At 40.5% G+C, this 20502-nt stretch overlaps 1 protein-coding gene across 1 annotated transcript; it reads left to right on the forward strand.

Moving 5' to 3' along the window:
• Positions 1 to 1785: 1785 nt before the first annotated feature.
• LOC127508515 (germ cell-specific gene 1-like protein) lies at positions 1786 to 11605 on the forward strand. The gene is made up of 5 exons (XM_051886548.1): positions 1786 to 2330; positions 5102 to 5149; positions 5517 to 5669; positions 10934 to 11045; positions 11325 to 11605. Exons 1-5 carry the CDS (start codon positions 2030 to 2032, stop codon positions 11599 to 11601), a joined length of 891 nt encoding a protein of 296 aa, XP_051742508.1. The 5' UTR covers positions 1786 to 2029; the 3' UTR covers positions 11602 to 11605.
• The last annotated feature ends 8897 nt before the right edge of the window (positions 11606 to 20502 follow it).

Genomic DNA, 20502 nt, shown 5'->3' on the forward strand with positions numbered 1-20502 from the left:
ACGCCGGAAAGCCAAACACCGACGTGTCTGGGTTTACAGCACCATCCAGAGGTGCACACAACTCATCGTCTTCTCCAGGAACTGCATTTTACTGCTGTAGATACACTGACATTATTTCACATTATACCGGGCGTGTCAATAAGCTCTTTGCTGATTGTCTTGCGCGACAACGCGTCATGCGAATTTTCCGCTCGAGTTGAATTTTTTTTAATATATCGCGGCAATCGCTTCGCCCAGTTCACATCATTCGCATCGACCTGCAGGAATTCACGTTCATTTCGCGTTTTTGCATTCACTTTGCATGTAATCTACTCGCGCAAATAATTAAATTCACTTTTGGTGATTTGGTTAAAGGGTTATTACACCCAAAAATGTATTTATTTTTTTGTACTTTGGTCACCAACATCCTTCGAAATGTCTTTTTTCTTCTTTCTTTTTTTAAGAAGACAATTATAGGGTTTGGATGTAAACGATGACAGAATTTTCACTGGGGTGAACTTGACCAAATAAATTTTTTCCAGAGACATTTTGTTCTAGGTAGACTGATTTAAAAAAAAAAAAAAAAAACATACCACAGATCTGCCTTTAGAAAAGTATGTAGAAGCAAACAAATGTTGCATTCTGTAAAAAGAATATCCAGAAACAGATAAACCTCAGGATTCCATATTACATAAACATCCTCCACTGTTCTTTGATATTATGAGCTTTAATCCAGTCCTGGTATTTCCGGTTCTACAGCACCTCTGAAAAACCTGGAGGAAAAAAGTAATTTCCTCCTTTTTCCTATATTTCCCTCCTTTATCCTATACTAGGCATCCTTTTCAATCTCTTGTTCATATTAAATGACTTTGGAAAATCTCAAGGATAATTATTATAACCTACTGTATTATAATACCCTTGAGATAATCTATGCCTTACAGGGATAGTTCTGTCATTTTTACCCTCATGTCATGCCAAACCCATGTGACTTGTATAGAATACAATACTTCCGTTTCTCACGCAATGCTATCCTATGACTTCAAAACACTAGTGCATGAGTGAAATAGACTACATTTATGGTACTTTTTGACACCCCCAGTAACCACTCTAGTAACAGTGTGGAAATTTTTCTAAATATCACATTTTGTTCCATGTTAAGACATAAGGGGGAGTAAATAACAACAAATATTTAAGCATTAAAATTGCTAAAATAAAATCTCTTTATTCTCTCCAGGATAAGTTGTGAATTCCTGAATGATAAATATTAAATAACAATTTACAGCATAAGCCCTTGTGGGCTTGGTCCAGTGTCTGTTTATGCTGACATCTGTCAGCCCTTAAACATATTTCCTCACAGCCGTTTCCCTACATTTGTATGAAATATCCCACATGAATCATCCAGCTGTCAAATCAGACAGGATTTGCTATGTGTGTGTGTACAAAGCAAGAATTTTCGCATGCACAAGCAGATGTAAGAGCTTCTTTGCAGCATCAAAGACGTTACAGATTATCTTTATCTTCTTTAGTATAAAACAAACTGTTGCACTTCATTGACATATTCATTGAGGCAGTCTTGAAAATGGAGGAAGTTCCCACTGAGATTTGGCAGACAGCCCTGCATCAGATTGAAGGATAATCTGATTGATAGTCTGTTTTATTGCTATGCTCACAAAAATAAGCTACGGGTTTAGATGGAAGAACAAAACTAAGGTCTCTCATGTAATTTGCCCTTTGAAATGATAAGAGTGAAAAGGATGGGTGGGGGGGGTGGGGGTGGGGGGGTGGGGGGGGGGATTCGTGGGTGGGGTGGGGAGGGTGGTGAGGGTGGCCGTAGGTTAAGTTAGAGCAAAACACAAGACTGATAGCATTAGAGCTAGACATGAAGCAGAGCAGCTGTCATTTGTGAAAGCTCTACATCTGTCCAGTTGGTCTATCAAGAAGAAGAAAGCACAGATGGGACACGCAAGCATCTGCAAAACAAAAGTTTGAATGTCTGAAGCAAGGACCTCGAAGCCAGGATTAGTCATCTCCTTGTGCCTCCTGGAGCACTATGGGTATACAGCGTGCTCAGAGAGCATCTCTGGCTCTCACACTCAACTATGTGGCGTTCGCCTTGGCGGTCTCGGCTGTCACCACCAGCTACTGGTGTGAGGGGACCAGGAAGGTGGTCAAGCCTTTCTGCATGGGGCCGGTGAAAGTCAAGCAGACATACTGCATCCGCTTTAACAGCTCCAACATTAATGATACGCGGCTGGTGCAGTACATCTATGAGACTGGAGAGGAGAAGTTCCTCATGAGGAAGTTCCACGCAGGCATCTGGTTCTCTTGCGAACAAACCATGGACTTACTAGGTAAGACAGCATTACTTGCTCTTTCTCATGGTTGGACTGCCTGCAAAAGTCTATAACTTAGGAGAGTATAGTCTGAGAAGTGTCCACTGGTGTTTGCAATTAAAGTGCAGTGCAGATGTTCATTCTCCAGATCTGGCACTTTACAGAAATTAACATGGTAGAACTTTTGAGGTTGTATTTGTTAAATACGTACTAATACCTCCATTTCAAAGTATAAATTAAAGCAGTGGTTCCTAACCCTGTTCCTGGAGGTCCCCCAACACTGCACATTTTTGTCTCTCTTATCTGACACAACCATCTGAGGTCTCGGGGTCTTTATTAATGAGCTGATTAGTTGAATCAGCCAAACTCTGCAGTGATAGAGGTACTCCAGGAGAGGGTTGGTAACCACTGAATTAATGTCTTTGGGTCAGATTTACTAACAGCTTGCACCAGCGCAAACCCTCTTTTGCCGTTAAAAAACTAGTCAGAATTTACTAAAGACACGCAGTGAAAACAGTGCTGAAAAGACGTGGACACAGTTATTTTTGCACCTGACCTTACTGAATATGCAATTGTAGGGTTTTCCCTTTCAGACACAAAATATATGGGAGAGGTATTTAAATGAATCATGCAAGGTGATTTACTAAGGTTTGCGCTAGTCAATTTACTGATATTTGTGCCATTATTTACCACCCAGAAAAGCAGACGCTAAAGTGCGCTGCTATAGATAGATTGCGTTGGTCATTATGTAACTGATCGGGGGTGCGTTTCCCAAAAGCATTGTTAGCTAATTAACATCGCAAGTTCCGTCGTTACTAACATAGTTGAACAATTTGGTGTTTCCCGAAACCAATATTCAAACGAACATTCGCAAACTGCATCGCAAACTTGTGTGGTTGGAACGACAGCTCTCGAGCTGTGGTTAGAATCATAGTTTCTTGTTTTTATGACATGTGGACTTAATAAATCGTTATCTTGAGCAAAATAAGCAAGCTGACATTAAGTACAATCTATATCTTTTATTTCGAATATATATAAATGTCATTTACATTTTATATTTTAGTTTGTCAAGAGATTTTAAGCGACGTTTTTGAAGAGTACGCATGTGTGTACGTGCTCTAGTATGTAAGAATGAGTCTATGATTGAATATGGAAACAAAGCAAAAGCGAGGCATCTGTTGTAATCACCTTGCAGAAACACACTCCACCTAGAGAAACACTTCAAATCAGAAATTGACATAATTTCCATATGATGAGGGTTTGATAGCATCTGAGCGCAACTCTTATCATGCGGTGATAGGGCCAGCTGGGATGAATATCCCAAGTTTTGACCTTCTAAATAGTCTAATCCCTGTTGAAAAAAACAGCACATGCTGGTTAGGTATGTTTTGAAGCATGACAGCTTGTTTGAGCTGGTTTATGCTGGTCCTTAGCTGGTCATGAGCTGGTTTAAGCTGGTCAAGTGTTGGTCCTAAGCAACTAGCTCCAGCTCAGAACCAGCTTATAACCAGCTCAGGACCAACTAAGGACCAGCATAAACCAGCTCAAACCAGCTGCCATGCTTCAAATCATACCTAACCAGCATACACTGTTTTTTTCAACAGGGAAGCAAATCAGGCCAAGTGGAATCACAGGTTAAGCAACTGCCAAGAGACCCAAAAGTCTGTGAATTAAACTCACATTGATGTCCCGCCCTATTCTAAAAGTATTCAGACAAGCAGGAGACCATCATGCCTGCATCGAGCGTGAGTCTAAAACTACCCCTAGAAACACGGTCGGCTGCCTCGGCAGTACAACTTTCTTCTGGGAATCCATTCTCAATGTCAGACCTTGCAAATGTTAAAGAACAGAGTCTCAAACTGACACACCAAGTCCCTGGACTGTGCTAGAGTCATCCAGGCCCTGTTTCCTCGTATTAAAATGAGTTTTGGTCGATCGGATCACAAGTGGAGGGAGACATACCCGTTTACACCTGGTGTTTTAATCCGTCTCTTTTGTCCACATTCAACCACTTCTGTCCTGATTACTTTGAGGAGAGGGTCTAGGGGCGGGTAAATGTAAGAGATTTTTCAGAACTTTCGATCTAATGGACAAAATCAGCTTGCAAAATTTACATATGAATGTGCCCATGATGATGGAAATGGAGAGCATCAGCCTTCATTTCAGCTCTAGCAGCCACAAGACCGACTGGACGCTGTGAGTGTACGTTAGAAATCAGGAATGGTGAGAGAACATTGTGTTTGGTAAGTTTTTCGTCTTCAAACTAAACTTGTGTCTTCAGCTGACAAAGTTTAAATCCCGTTTGGCTAGCGCACTTTCCATGATGTTTACGCGTTAGGTTAGTAGGTGGAGAGCAGGCGGTCTTCTGTGGCTGTTCAAACGCATTCAACCACATGAGCGTTTACACTACGAAAGCAATCCGATCTAATGCGTTTTTGACTACCTCTGGAAGTGGTTGAAAGTGGACAAGCTCAAAATGTTTTACACCCCGTGTACACCTGTATTTTGCATCGTCCACTTGTGATCCGACAGACCAAAACACATCTTAATACCAGGTGGAAACAGGGCTACAGAGTATCTACTACTAAATGGGCTACTGATCCAGCATCAAGTGAACCTATGAAAGGGAACATAAGTTTATGGACAATGAACAATAATGAATTATCAATGAACAATAGCATTTATTATTACAGTAGCCTACATTAAATAGTTAACAAATGTAAACCTATTTGTTTAATGTGCATTTGGAGCCAGAAGCCAATGTTTACCAGAACTGTCTCTCTTTATAGGATTTAACTGTAGGAGCTTTTTAGAGATTGCGCCAGATCATGAAAGAGGTGGGTAAGTAACAAGTGTTACATGTTACTTATATGAACAATGAACACACATTACACAATTTTACTTGTGTATTGTATTGTATACTTGTGTATAAAATAGAATAAAGTAGCCTAAATGTGCAGTTTATCTGTGTAACACCAGACTCGTCATTCATCCCTTCTCTTACTGAGAACAAAGCACAACATTTTATTGGAATTATATACAAATTTTCCAAATAGTCTACAATAGTAGAGGAGAGGAACATGTTCTTAATGTATACCAATCGTGTATGGAGTAATGTATAAATGTATATGTAAAAGCAAAAGGACAACAATGTCACAGGTGAGATATTCTCATTCTTATCCTCTCTCTCTCTCTTTCTCTCAGGAGTGCTCTGGCTGTGTATTGTGGCTGAGTGTTTGTACATTGCTCTGCTGTTCACTGGTGGAGCTCTGATGGTCATAGAAATGTGTCCATGCTTTAACATGATCAACAGACTCAAGCTCAATGCCTTTGCAGCTGTATGCACCGCTCTCTCAGGTAACTCACATTACAACAACTAATTGGCCTACATACTGTAACTAGTTTGAGCTTCCTGCTCTTGCAGCATCCATATACTCAACACATTTGTAGCATTTTTTCATATATTTTTCTCTGACCCTAAGACAGTTGATCTTTTGCAGAGAACAGACAACTGAAACTTTTAAACTTTCATATGTAAATGACCTCTGTTAGGACTGGCTCTGGGTAATGGTGTAGTTCACACTGTTGTGCATCAGGATTAGCCAAATTTCTAAATACTCAATAAGCACTGATCTGTAAACGTGATGGTTATGTTAATATTTTCATGTAGGGTGACCATATGTGCCATTTTCCCAGGATGCATCCTGTCCAGGATTTCTAAATTGCCTAAAATGGCTTGAGCCCTTGCCTCTTTAATCACGAAAGTGGTCATATCGATGTGCCCCCGGAACGTGATTTAGGAAAGCGATTTCTACACAGAGGTCTGTGCAAACCACTGTTCTTATTGACAGTCTTCATGCAATGCATTAAAATGTTGTCGTATTTGCAATGCTTTGAACGTTCTCTGTAGATCCAGCCTTCTCGCAAGCCACGATTGGTCGATTATGTACAATGCACGCTATTGGTCAAATTATTTTTCAGTCATTACCTTCCGCAAATATGAAAACAAAACCAAAACTGGGACATTTTATGCAACTTAGAAATCCTGGACAGGACGCGTCCTGGGAAAATGGCACATATGGTTATCCTATTTTCATGGATATAATGTCATAGCGTCAAAATGTACATCAAAAGAGTGGTGAAAGAGCAATAATATCCTGTTTTCCATTATGTGACCCTTTAATGTTGGTGACAAATTTCCTGTCTGGTCATTTAATGTTTAGGATATAATCATTAGTGGTGTGTCTTGTCACCTGATAATCCATGAATTCCTTAATTAAGGTGTCCTCGGTCATGTGAACATATATATATTTTTTTAATTCTAAGGGAATGGGGTTGAAAAACTAATTGGAATAAAATAATGAACAACAAAAATAAATCAGGCCAGTTTGTTTTGTGATCATCTTTGATGGTTTGACCTGTGTCTGTGTGGCGTAAGACTTCCCATCTACAGAATATTCAAATCTTAAAGGTCTTATCTATTGTACATGCACTGTAAGAAAAAAATCTGTAGAAAATGAAAAAGGCAATGGAATTTTTTTGCAAAGACTTTCCGTTATGTTTACGGATATTTCCTATCTAAAAACACAAGGCAATGCGTAATTCACCGGTGAAAAAATCGACACAGAAAACTATAAACAAATGCTTCTTCTTTGCTTTCGTATTTTTGGCATAGACAGATAAGAGGAACGCTAGTCCCTGTTGAATGCTCATTTGCCAGAAAAGCAAAAAATCCTGCTAGCTCAACTCCTGCCAGTCAGCCCCAGCTGTGAAACAGAGATGAGATTATACAGCACAAATCCAACCGCTTCACGTGTTCCCAACACTTTACAGAGAGCAATGATGGGTCAGCGATGCCACAGAGATCAACTGAGCAATGCTGTTCATCACAGGGGTGAAATTTCTCTCTTTTTTTCCTGCTCTGTGTATTACAACAATAATTTGGGCACACATTTTGAAAAAAAGTAAAAATAATTGATTTTGTGGCCATTTTTTTTATGTTACACACAGCAGAAAAAGACTTAAGACACTTCAGGGTTTCGGCTTCTTACAACTACAAAGAAAACAAATCAATGCGCCCCCAAATGGCCAACGTTGACACTGCATGCTAAACCTTTTTTGACAGATAAAAAGCCTATAGAAGGGAATACATTTGTGCGTACATTTTGAAAAAAAAAAAAAAATCACTGTAATTTTGCTGTTAAAATATGTAAACATCCTTGAAACAAGATTGATTTATTTGAAAATCAAAATAAGATATCAAGTTTAAAATATATATCAAGATAATATCTTGAATTATGCAAGATGGTTTTCTTAGCCTATTAGCTAATTGCTTTGTATTGTTGTAACAAAATTTGTTGAGGTTCATGCTCAAAACAACAACAACAACAAAAAAATGCATATAAGAATAATCTTAATTTAAAAAAGCATACATATTCTCTAAAAAGTCTTAATATATTACACGTTTTTAGTGAAAAGTAAATATTTCGATATTTTTACTGAAAACAAGAAAAAATAGCAATTAAGAAAAAGTTGTTTTGCAGTGAATGTGTATTTGTGGCAGTGGTGGGAAGAGGATACTGAGATGTTGTTTTGGACAGGAAGCTGCCTCTCTGCTCTGGTCTGAATGCGCGATCTGTCCCAACAGCGTGGGGATTTGGTTGTTTCTGCTGTAATCGGATTGGTGTGGGGGTTAGTGGTTTTGGTACGTGACATGGCCAGCAGAGACCATCCACCCTCCCCCTATTTTCACTAATCCTAGTGATTGTAGGAATGCTCACCAGCACACTTGATACACATCAGCACCTGTCATTATAAGAAACCACATTGAAAAAACAACAACAAAACAAACAAACAAAAAAAAACCACACATTAGTGGCTTCATCATATGATGCATGTACATTGCAACAGTGTGGTGGGCTTCTGAAATTTGAAAAAAAAAAAAAAAAAAAAATTCCAGGTCCAGGTTTACTTGGTTAATCAATATCTTAATATAACATTAAGGAATCACGTGTTACTACTTATTTTCATACCAGTCAATGCAAGCTCTGTATGTAATTAATGTTGCAGGCACTTTAATTTAATTGTGCCGAGTGGTAATTTAACCAGATCACAGATTTAAATCAGATGTGAATAACTGTGGTCTTAGAAAGCCGTCCGTCAATGTTCTCATTGATCTCAACAGGACTGTACTTAAATTTGTGGTGTTTAGTGCAAAGCCAGGGCAAAGTCCGCAAAGTTTTTTTTTTTTTTTAATGTATTTAAATGTAAATTCATGTTCATGTTACACTTAAAGGGTTATTTCATCCAAAAATGAAAATTCTGTCATTAATTTCTCACCCTTATGTCGTTCCAAACCCGTAAGACCTTTGTTCATCTTCGAAACACATATTAAGATATTTTTGATAGAATCCGATGGCTCAGTGAGGCCTGCATTGACGGCAAGATAATTAACACTTTCAGTGCCCAGAAAGCTACTAAAGACATATTTAAAACAGTTCATGTGACTACAGTGGTTCAACCTTAATGATATGAAGTGGCCAGAATACTTTTTGTGTGGCAAAAAAACAAAATAACGACAATATCTAGTGATGGCCGATTTCAAAACACTGCTTCATGAAGCTTCGAAGCTTTACGAATCTTTTGTTTCGAATCAGTGGTTCAGAGCGTGAATCAAACTGCCAAAGTCACGTGATTTCAGTAAACGAGGCTTCGTTACGTCATAAACATTTTGAAATTTCAGTGGTTCATGTGACTTTGGCAGTTTGATATAAGCTCCGAACCACTGATTCGAAACAAAAGATTCGTCTTTTTACGAAATACTTCTTTAGTAGCTTTCTGGGCATCTGAAAGTGTTAATTATCTTGTTGTCAATGGAGGCCTCACTGAGCCATCGGATTTTATCAAAAATATTTTAATTTGCGTTCTGAAGATGAACGAAGGTCTTAGGGGCCATTCACACTGAACGCGTCTTTGCACCTAGAAACGCAAGATGCAGCGCTCAGGAATGGTTTTTAAAAAAGCGCAGCATAGAACGCGAGGGTCTTGAGACGCGCTTTTGAGATGTGATGCAATAACGACAATAATGGAAATAATAGAAATAGGCAAACAGTATTGATAGATACGAGTTTTGACATGGAAAAAAAGAAAATAAGATAATAATGAGCGCATCCTCCGCCATGTTGCCGTCAAATAAAACAGTTTTCATGCCAACTTGCTACTGTAAACAGAAGCTTGCCCCGCCTCCGAGTTCTTCTGATTGGTCCACTGTTTTGGAATTGACATTGATGAGCGGTGCTGCGTATAAAAGATGAAATTCTTTTGCAAGGCGTCTTAAAAACGCGGCGCTCATGTGCGAAGCGCTGCAAAAGACGTGAGCGTAACGGTCATGCACATCCGTCAAGCGTGTGTTTACATAGAAAAACAATGGGAAAGTAGCGTATTAGAATAGAAAAACGTGTTCTGTGTGAACGGCCCCTAACGGGTGTGGAACGACATGAGGGTGAGTAATAAATGACAGAATTTTTATTTTTGGGTGAACTAACCCTTTAATGTTGATACTTTTTTTTTCCTTCAGGTTAAATAAATAAGCATTGCTAACACTATGAAAAAACAACAACAACCGATACAATATTTTGTATATAGGCTAACAATGTAATTAATTTTCTATTTATTAAAACAGAGTATACTTAAGATAGTGCTTATTATTACAATTATTCCAAAACAATAACTATAAGTAAGTTGTGTATTTTATTTGTTACCTGCTCTTTTTATTGTCAACTTGTTTTCATCAGTGGTCAAAACCCGGTAAACAGCTGCAACTGTCATGATGGCCACAGACACGGAGATGTAGCCTACCTTTAATTTCATCAAACTGATTGCTCACAAAAAAAAAAAAAAAAAAAAACCTACAGGTCACTTTTACAGATCGTAAGTTGTTTACTTACTTTTTATTTAGTCTTCCCATTAACATGTTTCTTTAGGCTGATTCATGGACACGTAACATACACGAAAATGAGAGGCGCGATTTTTTTCACGAACAGCACAATAGCCAATCGGCATTGCCTCATCTCACGTGACTTTTCCACATTAAAATCACACTGCAGTGCACGGTCTGTTAAATGGGATCAGCCTAACTTTCACTGCTAGTGTTGCTGTTTGACAGTGTCACCTTAGAAAAATTATTTCCTAACATTTGCGTTGCTCTAGTTTTCTACTCATCCAATTCTTTGAGGAGGCGCTGCCTATCTTGCCTCATCGGAGGAAACAACCCTGCTGGTCATGTACATTCTTCTCGAGTCCAACTATGAAAACCCTACCCCTGCTCTGGGTCCTTGCACACCAGTTAAATACCAGTTAAGAGAGGAAATGAAAAGAATTAGCCCTGTAATAAAATGACTGGTACAAGAATTTAATAATAGGGCCTATGCCTATTAATAACAATAATATTATATTATATATTAATAACAATAATAAATAATAATCTCTGCTTCTTATTAAGTTGGTTTTGCAACTGAATAGAATTTATGCTTTGTATGGACATTATACTGAAACTCATACTGACATCTTGTGGACAAAGCCAGAAACGACAATGTATGCACTGTAATTTTTCTGTGCCTCAGGCCTTTTTGGGATGGTTGCACATATGATGTTCACCACAGCTTTCCAGCTGGCTGTCCAGTTGGGTCCAGAAGACTGGAGACCTAAGACATGGGATTACAGCTGGTCCTATCTGTGAGTCTCATGTATGACACATTACAAATAAATTTGCCAGCAGCCGTTCATTAATAATTGTCAAGCCAGACACACAAACAGGATAGTTGATCTTATAGACTTGAAAATGTCTTTTATACAAATACATCAAGTTCTCTACATACAGTAAGTAATATATATATATATATATTAGTATATATACATATATATACACATATATGTGTCAGTTATGTTTAAAAAAAAAAATCAGTAGTTAAAAATTAGAATGGTAAATATGATCTTCTCTACACTTTTTCTTAGTTTGGCATGGGGTTCGTTCGGTACCTGCATGGGCTCTGCGGTCACGGCACTAAACCATTACACCAAAACCATCATTGAGTTTAAGTTCAAGCGGAGGACCATTGAGAAGAAACTGCGCATCAAGCAGATTCTGGAGCTGGATGCGCCAGAAGACTTATGGTACATCACTTCATTGCAAGAGCAAGCAGACCAACACGCTGCCCTGTATGTAAATGGCACTGAACCGTCCTGTATCAACTCCACAATACTGGACAATTGGGGCAGAGCATACTGCTGAAAACTCGTGAAGGACAGTAATCTTCTTCAGCACAGACATTTTTGTGCATTTATATCATAGGGCTTCTGTCAAGAGAGCAGGATATGGACTAAAGTTATTTTGCAGTGCCATAACTGTTCTGACAAGACTTGCTGTGCTATTGTGAACCTATTCATAGGCTGATAACTGAGGTTTAAAGTAATGTTCTGAGTTTAAAAAAACAAGTTAAGCTTTATCGACAGCAACTTTATCATCACAGAATATAATTCATGCTGAATCAAGGCTGACTTTCATGTCTTCTCTTTAATGAAAATAACTTCAGTTCATTTTTCCTTTTATAAATATACACTATATGGACAAAAGTATCAGAACACCCAACCATTACATCAATAGGGACTGTAATAATGTTGCATTCTCAATACATAGACATTGATATGGAGTTGGTCCCCCTTTGCAGCTATAACAGCAGCTTTCCACAAGATTTTTGAGTGTTTCTGAGGGAATTTTTGCTCATTTATCCAGTAGAGCATTTGTGAGGTCAGGGACTGATGCTGTATGAGAAGGCCTGGCTCACAATCTCCGCTCCAGTTCATCCCAAAGGTTGAGATTCAGCCAGTCAAGTTCTTCCATACCAAACTCATCCAACCATGTCTTTATGTGCACAGTCATGCTGGAATAGGAAAGTACCTTCCACAAACTGATCCAACAGAGTTGGAAGCATAGAAATGTCCAAAATGTCTTGGTATGCTGAAGCATGAAGGTTTCTTATCATTGGAAATGTAACCCATTCTGTTCGAACCACCCGCTCTAAGCAAGACTCGAACCCCGGTCTGCCGGCATGGGAGTCAGGCGCTCTAACAAGGAGGATGAAGGCTGCATCAGTCAGTTGTTAGCATCAGTCGCTAGAGCATCTCTTGAATTCAGGGGAGTGAGGTTTACACGCACAGCTCTCAGTAGCCTACGTCTGTTACAGTCACCCCCCTAAACCTCACTCCCATCCGGGTCACGGCACCAATGTAAACTCTCTTGTTCGAACCACTGCTCTAAGCGGGACTCAAACCTGGGTCCACTGGCATGGGAGTCGGGCTCTCTAACAAGAAAGATAAAGACCGCAGTCTCTAACAACAGTCACTAGAGGACCTCTTGAGTTCAGGGGAGTGAGGTTTTTACAAACACAGCTCTCACTTGCCTATGTCTGTTACACTCACCCCCCTAAACCTCACTTCCATCCGGGTCACGGCACCAATGTAACCCCTCCTGTTCAAACCGCCCGCTCTAAGTGGGACTCAAACCCTGGTCCGCCGGCATGGGAGTCGGGCACTCTAACGAGGAGGCTAAAGGCTGCAGTTGCTAGAGCACCTCTTGAATTCAGGGGAGTGAGGTTTTTTGGCGCACAGCTCTCACTAGTCTACGTCTGTTACAGAAGTACTAGGTCTAGACCTACACCTTAAAAATAGCCCCAAACCATTATCCCTTCTCCACCAAACTTTACAGTTGGCATAATGCAGTCAGGCAGATCACTGAGCAAAATTAGAATATAGATAAGGTTTGTCCAAGAAGTTGCTAGATTGGTCTCTAAACTTTTGAAAAAAGCTTCAAAAGGGGCGGGTAAGTCACTAAATCTAGTGACAAAATCGTTAAATTGGCAACACTGGTGGCTAGGTGCTTGATTTTACACACCTGTGTCTGATTGAAACGCCTGAATTATAATGTGTGTCCCGATACTTTTATTTATATAGTGTATATTAGAGTGAAGCTTTTAAAGTGAGGCTATATATATTTAAACAGAAACTATTTTATGTAGTGTGGTTTTTAATCAAAAAGCAAGGTTATTTCAAATGGAATAACTCCAACATTTTTGAGGAACAAAGCAAAAAATATCCTCTGTGATGATTGACAACATGTCACATACTGTCATGAGACTTGTTCTCTAACCAAGACTGTTATGCTACATATTGTTTGTTGTTATATATTTTTTAAAAATGTTATGCATATTTATTCATTCGAAATGTCATTATTTCTCACATGAACTTTAAACCACAGTGAGGTAAGGACGCCATCTTCTGGACCAACATTTCAGTGCCTCTGGCAGAAATAAGACTCCTTTAGTAAAACATGCTCCAGTGCCACATTTATTACAGACTTGTGTCAGTGCCAACCATCTTGTAGATACTCTTGTTGTAGGATGAGTGAAATCCGTCAATCTCTTATGGATGTAAGCGTGGGTTTCTGGATTAGTTCTTCTGCCTTTGGTAGCACGGAAAATGGTTAAGTTTTACTTATATGTGTGGTGCATGTTGATGCACTGCTTATTAAATGATTAATTAACATAAAATGACTAGCATACTCTGTCATCAACTAACCCTCATATAGCATTTTCTCATTACCATGACATGTCAACACATAGCTATGTTGACCATTTTTGATGACACACTGAATAGAGATTATAATGAATCTAGTGATCCAAAAACAATATTTATTATTAAACAATAATATAGGACTAAGGCAGCAATAATTCTCATATTATAGCCTAATTTCTTTCAATAGACCATTATAAACTAAACCACCAATAGTCGTCCACGTCTGTTCACTAGAAGTAAAACTGTCACATCCTGCAGCCCTTAAATGCTCCTTAACTAACATGCTATAGCCTACTGAAAAATCACCAAACAATAGTTAAATCTCACTATGAACATTCCCACAACGCAAACAAAGTCTATGCTTCATGATTTGGTGGTCTGATTGTTATTTACAGAAAGATATTTTTGATAGTATGCATGAGTAGCCTTTTAAAAATGTGATGGAAAATAACAGCACTGTTTGGATATCACAAAATCATGTTAATTACCTTGTGGTTTTGTGTGTATGAAACCTATTTCATATTTCTCTGTGATCTGTGCAGCTGGTGACTTCTTAACAGACGAAGTTTGTGTGTTTCAGTTCTGAAAGAGCTTTAGAGGAACATCATGATTTACATAAAGCTAAAATTATGCGGCACATTGAGCAGGTGTATCCTGAGTGAGAGTCATGTGTGTCTGTGAAAGAAAATGCAAACAAATGCAGTGCCAAAGATTTTTAATTGCTGAACCAAAACCAAAGAGTAAAGTATATAGTCATATTAACTGTCAGATATCACACAATTCAGATGATATGAAAAAAAATAAAGAAAAAATCATGTTTTTTTTTTTTTTTTCATTCAGACAATATTTCCATAACACTGTGAATTTGAGATACTTTTGTTAGTGAATTCTGAACCCACGGACACTTGACATGAGTAATTCACATTATTGATGGGCATAGGGTAAAATTAATTAAAATTGGTTAAAATTGAATAGCCATCTAATAAATGCATTAGTTCTCATGAGATATGAAGACCATTTGGGGGGAGAAGCAGGAGGAGAGTTAGAGAGCTGACGGGAGAAGGAAGAACACAGGTGTGAGACGTCGGCGAGACAACTCTCTGAAAGTGTGAATTGTGTATAAAAATGTATGAATTCTAGTTCATCTCAAGGATAATAGAGCAGATTTTGAACTGAGTTACTGCTGGCTAAGCGTGACCGCATCGTTCGAGTTTATTTAACGTGTCACATACGTGAACAGGAGAACCACTGGCGGCGAGCCAGTAGATTCTGCGTGAACTGTCTATGGTTGTGCTAGTTGAGAAGGAGAATGACAACGGATGTTGTGTTCATGTTATGTTTGGGATATTTTGGTGACTGGAGTCCCATCTGCTGTTGAACGGAGCGAGAGGAAACCGTGTTGGTAAGCTGAGCTGCCGGATGAATAAAGTACCACTGCTGAGTGTGTCTTGTGGCTGATGGATTTTGATTAAGAACTTGCCGGACTGTGACTGATCCTGAATAAATAGAACATTTTCCATAAAGGTACCGGTTTTATTTTATTTGTGGCTCAGTTGAGTGAAACGGCCATGTGTTTTTAGCCTCTATGATCCCAAGCAGCAAAACAGTCCTGCAACAGAAACTAAAGGGATATTTCAAATATCATCTGCCGGCTTAGAAAATGATTCTGTTGGGTTGGAAACGTTCATTTATTTCATTGCTGACTGTTTAATCTGGTATGTAAATGTCATTTTGAAAAAAGGGAATCACACACACTTGTGTTTTGACAGAAGCTTTATTGAAAAGAATAGATCAGTAGTATCAAAGAAATATATTTCCCTTTTTTTTTTGCCCATTGATGACGACAGACTCATTTAAGTAAATTCAGGTTTGAGTTAACTTTTTTATATTGTGGTATGTAATTCATTTTTTTCCTCCTATATTGAGGTACAAGCACAAAATAGATTGCATTACAAATTTAAGCTTATACAACCCATCCTATTGAAGAATCTGGGCATCACCCATAAAATTCCCAGTGAGGAAGTGGGCATTACAGAATAATCAAGTGGTTTTCTGAAAGTATAGGGGTTTTTTATGATGTGGTTAAGTGCTCAAAAAAAAAAAGAGATGAGATTTGGATTCTGCATTCCGGGTGAAGGTGGGGAGATCATTCCACCAGCAAGGAACAGTGAACAAAAATGTGATTTTGAGAGTGATTTTGTGCCTCTCGGTGATAGTACCACCAGTCGTCGCTCATTTACCAATCGTAGGTTTCTGGTAGGGATGTAGACTCGTAAAAGTGAGTGGAAGTAGAAGGGTGCTGAGCCTATGGTAGATCTGTAAGCAAGCGTCAATGCCTTGAACTTGATGCAAGCATCAAGTGGTAGCCAGGGCAGAGAGAAAGAGAGGTGTGACATGGGCACTTTTGGGCTTGTTAAAGACAAGATGTGCTGCAGCGTTCTGAATCATTTGTAGAGGCTTGATTGCACATGATGGCAGTCCAGCCAGAAGAACACTGCAGTAACAAAGCCTAGAAATGACCAGGGCCTGGACGAGAAGTTGTGTTGCATGTTCAGTTAGGAAAGGCCTGATCTTCCTGAAGTTGTGTAATGCAAATCTGCATGACAGAGCTATCTTTGCAAATGTGGTCTTTGAAGGTCAGTTGGTCCTCAAAGATTACTCCCAGATTTCTGGCCAAACTTGATGGGGTAATTGATGCTGTACCTAGCTGGATGGTGAAATCGTGCTGTAGAGTCGGATTGGCACGGATGCCGAGAAGCTCAGTCTTTGCCAGGTTGAGCTGCAGGTGATGTTCTTTCATCCATGCCGAGATGTCTGCCAGACAGCTTGAGATTTGTGCAGCTACTGTTGGATCATCTGGTTGAAATGAATGGTAGAGCTGTGTGTAATCAGCATAGCATCATCAGCATGATGGGACCCAGTGATGTGGTGTATATGGAGAAGAGGAGGGGTCCAAGAACTGAACCCTGAGGAACCCCCTATGATCAGTTGATGTGCTTTGGATACCTCCCCTCTCCAGGCAACCCTGAAAGACATACCTGTGAGGATTCAAGCCAGTAAAGTGGAGTTCCTGTGATGCCCAGTGATGAGAGGGTGGACGGAAGGATCTGATGATTCACAGTGTTGAAGGCAGCAGATAGATCCAAGAGAATGAGAACTAATGATTGGAATCACCTTTCACAATCCGCAGGGCTTCAGTGACCAACAGTAGTTCAGTCTCGGTTGAATGGCCATTCTTGAAACCTGATTGGTTGTTGTCCAGCTGGTTATTTAAGAGAAAAGATGATACCTAGTTGAAAACAACTCATTCAATGTGGCGTTATTTTAATGACAAATGTTGAGAGCACATTATTGTAACGCGAGAGCACATCCATGTGCGAGCATGAATCTCTTCACTCGCATGCAATTTCCTTTGCTCTCGCACAAAACTGGACGAGCGCTCTCAAACATACAGTGCTCTCTTATGAACTGCCTCTCCTCTCGCTCAAATATTGTGCGTGCACGCTCAAACTGTGTCCTGTGTACTTGCGAATCTCTCTGTGCTCCTGCACTAATTAAATCGCTTCTGTATTAAACACTGTCAAAAGTAGCTCAATTTCAAGACCTTGACCAAAAATTGATGCACCTCTTGATGGAAAAGCTACACACTCCATCTTTTAGGGTTAAAAGAGCCGCTGTCAAACATAAAACATGCTAGAAACATAATAATCACTATAATGATTCATTCATAGATTCTTAAGTATTTGCCTATTAAAATCCAAATAACTTTTTTTTTTTTTTTTTTGGCCAGGCAGTGTATTAGCCTATATTATGGACCATTAAATTAAACATTAATTTAAACAATCATCCATTACCACTCCAAGGTTCCTGGCTGTCCTGGAAGGAGTTATGGTTGATGAACCAAGTTGAATGAAGAGGTTATGATGAAGCGTTGGGTTGGCACCGACCACAAGCAGTTTTTGCAAGGTTAAGTTGAAGGTGGTGGTCCTTCATCCATGCAGAAATGGCTTTCAGGCAGGCTGCAATGTGAGCAGAAACCATTGGATCATCTGGTTGGAATGAGAGGTAGAGTTGTGTGTCATCAGGATAACAGTGATAGGAAAAAACATGTTCCTGAATGACAGATACTAGCGATGATATGTAGATCGAGAAGAGAAGCCCTGAGGTACCCCAGTAGCAAGATGATGCGACTAAGACACCTCACCTCTCCAAGATACCCTGAAGGACCTACCTGAGAGGTAAGACTTGAACCACTGGAGTACGGTTCCTGAGATGCCTTTTGACATGAGGATCTGGTGGTTAACTGTGTCAAAAGCAGCAGACAGATCCGGCAAGAAGAGTGCTGATGATTTTGAAGTTGCTCGTGCCAGTCTCAGGGATTCAGTGACTGAGAGCAGGGCAGTCTCGGTTGAGTGGCCACTCTTGAAGCCAGACTGGTTGTTGTCAAGGAGGTTGTTCTGTGTGAGATAAGTAGACAGTTGGTTGAACACAACTCTCTCAAATGTCTTTGCAATGAATGGAAGAAGGGATACTGGTCTGTAGTTTTCTAAAAGTGCTGGATTTAAAGTGGGTTTCTTAAGCAGTGGGGTAATCCTAGCCTGCTTAAAACATGCGGGAAATGTACCAGTGTGAAGAGAAGAATTGATAATGTAAGTGAGTGCAGGTACTATTGAGGAGGAGATGGCCTGAGGAGATGAGTGGGGATAGGGTCAAGTGGACAGGTAGTAGGTTGATTGGAAAGGATGAGTTTGGAAACATCTGCCTCAGAGAGCATAGAGAAGGAGGGGAGAATTTGTGTGTTTTCCGTTAAGATGTTGTTGTCAGTATATGGTGTGGAGAATTGGCCGCTGATGGTTGTTATTTTATGTGTGAAGAATGTGGCAAAGTCGACAGCTGTAAGAGTTGATGGAGGGAGGGGAGGAGGGCAAAGAAGAGAATAGGTTTTGAAAAGTGTGCAGGAATCAGAATTGTTAATTTTATTGTGATAGTATGTAGTTGTTACAAATGTTCTCCAAGGAAGACGAGGAAGGCAGGTTCAAGGAAGATAACATAGTTTAATCTCAAGGAATAGGCAGGTAACATCAAACACAGGTAATATACAACAATACCGGACGCTAGACTGAAGACAGGGAGGAACTTAAATACAATACTAATGACGAACAGCTGTGAGTGTAATCAGTGTCCATGGTGAATGATGAGTGGCGGGAACAGAAAACAAAGGAGCACGTGACAGTCAATAACAAACAAGATGAGACGGTGAATGTAACATTAGCTCCCCCCTCCGGCAAGGCGCGTCCTCGAGGCTCTGGAGGAGGAAGGAGTGATGGTGACGGAGTGATGAAGGGAGGACGACGATCCCCTGGCGGTGTTGATGGTGGTAGACCGCTGGCACAGACCCAGAGTTCCCCAGATCCGGCAGTCCACGGCCGAGTTGGGCGGAGTCCAGATGATGGAGAGTGGACTGACGGCATCTGGGGGACGACCGACGGAGACTCGGCAGGTGTATTCCGGGACACAGACGGAGAGCTGGCGAACTCCCGCGACGTCGCTGGCCTGGGAGACTGCGGCGATGTACTGGCGACGACCGGCAGAGGTGAAGCTGGAGATCCCGAGGGCTGCGGTGACGTTGGCTCGACCGAGGACAGAGGCGACTCCTAGGGGAAGGAGGAGCCCTCTGTAGCTGAAGGGGTGGATGGACGGAGTGTAACGGACGTCCCGTAAGTCCGCTGCGGAAGAGGAGGACGACTGACCAAGGGGGAGCCAGCTGGACGAGGGAGACCGGAGGAGCCGTCAGTCGGAGGGTCTCAGGCGGAACCGTAGATGGGCGGAGCCTGGACGGAGCCGGCAGGTCGACGGTGGTAACTCTCTGTCTGCGGGTGGCTCGCACGAGTACTCCGCGGTCCGTGGAGAAGATACGGGCTCTGGGTCTGGCTGTGCTCTGGATCTGGGACGAACACTCTCCAGAGTGGCTTCCATCCAGCTGAGTCCGGAGGTGTCTGGGAGGTCCACGGGACGATGGTAGTTGGCCCCGATCCAGAACAACGACTTCAGGGTTTCGTTGTCGTAGGGGCAGGCGAGTGCAACACAGATGAATTTCTTGGTGAAGACACAAATCGTGGCTCAGCGTTAACATGTCCGCATAATCCATTTTCGGTTTTGGTACGGTATTCTGTTACAAATGTTCTCCAAGGAAGACGAGGAAGGCAGGTTCAAGGAAGATAGTTTAATCTCAAGGAATAGGCAGGTAATATCAAACACCGGTAACATACAACAATACCGGATGCTAGACTGAAGACAGGGAGGAACTTAAATACACAATACTAATGATGAACAGCTGTGAGTGTAATCAGGGTCCATTGATTAACTGCTGACTGATAATTCCACAGACGCACAGAAACAGAGAAAAGTGCATAAGAAGAGGAGCAAATAGGACGCAGATTAGTAGTATTGCGCTGCCTTCTACGTGTAAAGGTGGAACGTTGTTGACAGAACACGAGATATGTACTGAAGGCACATGTTGAGTATGAAGAAAAAAGTGGGAAAGAAGAGGGAAAAGGAAGAT

The sequence above is a fragment of the Ctenopharyngodon idella genome, chromosome 3 (assembly GCF_019924925.1).
Source record: "Ctenopharyngodon idella isolate HZGC_01 chromosome 3, HZGC01, whole genome shotgun sequence".
NCBI classification, from domain to species: Eukaryota; Metazoa; Chordata; class Actinopteri; order Cypriniformes; family Xenocyprididae; genus Ctenopharyngodon; species Ctenopharyngodon idella.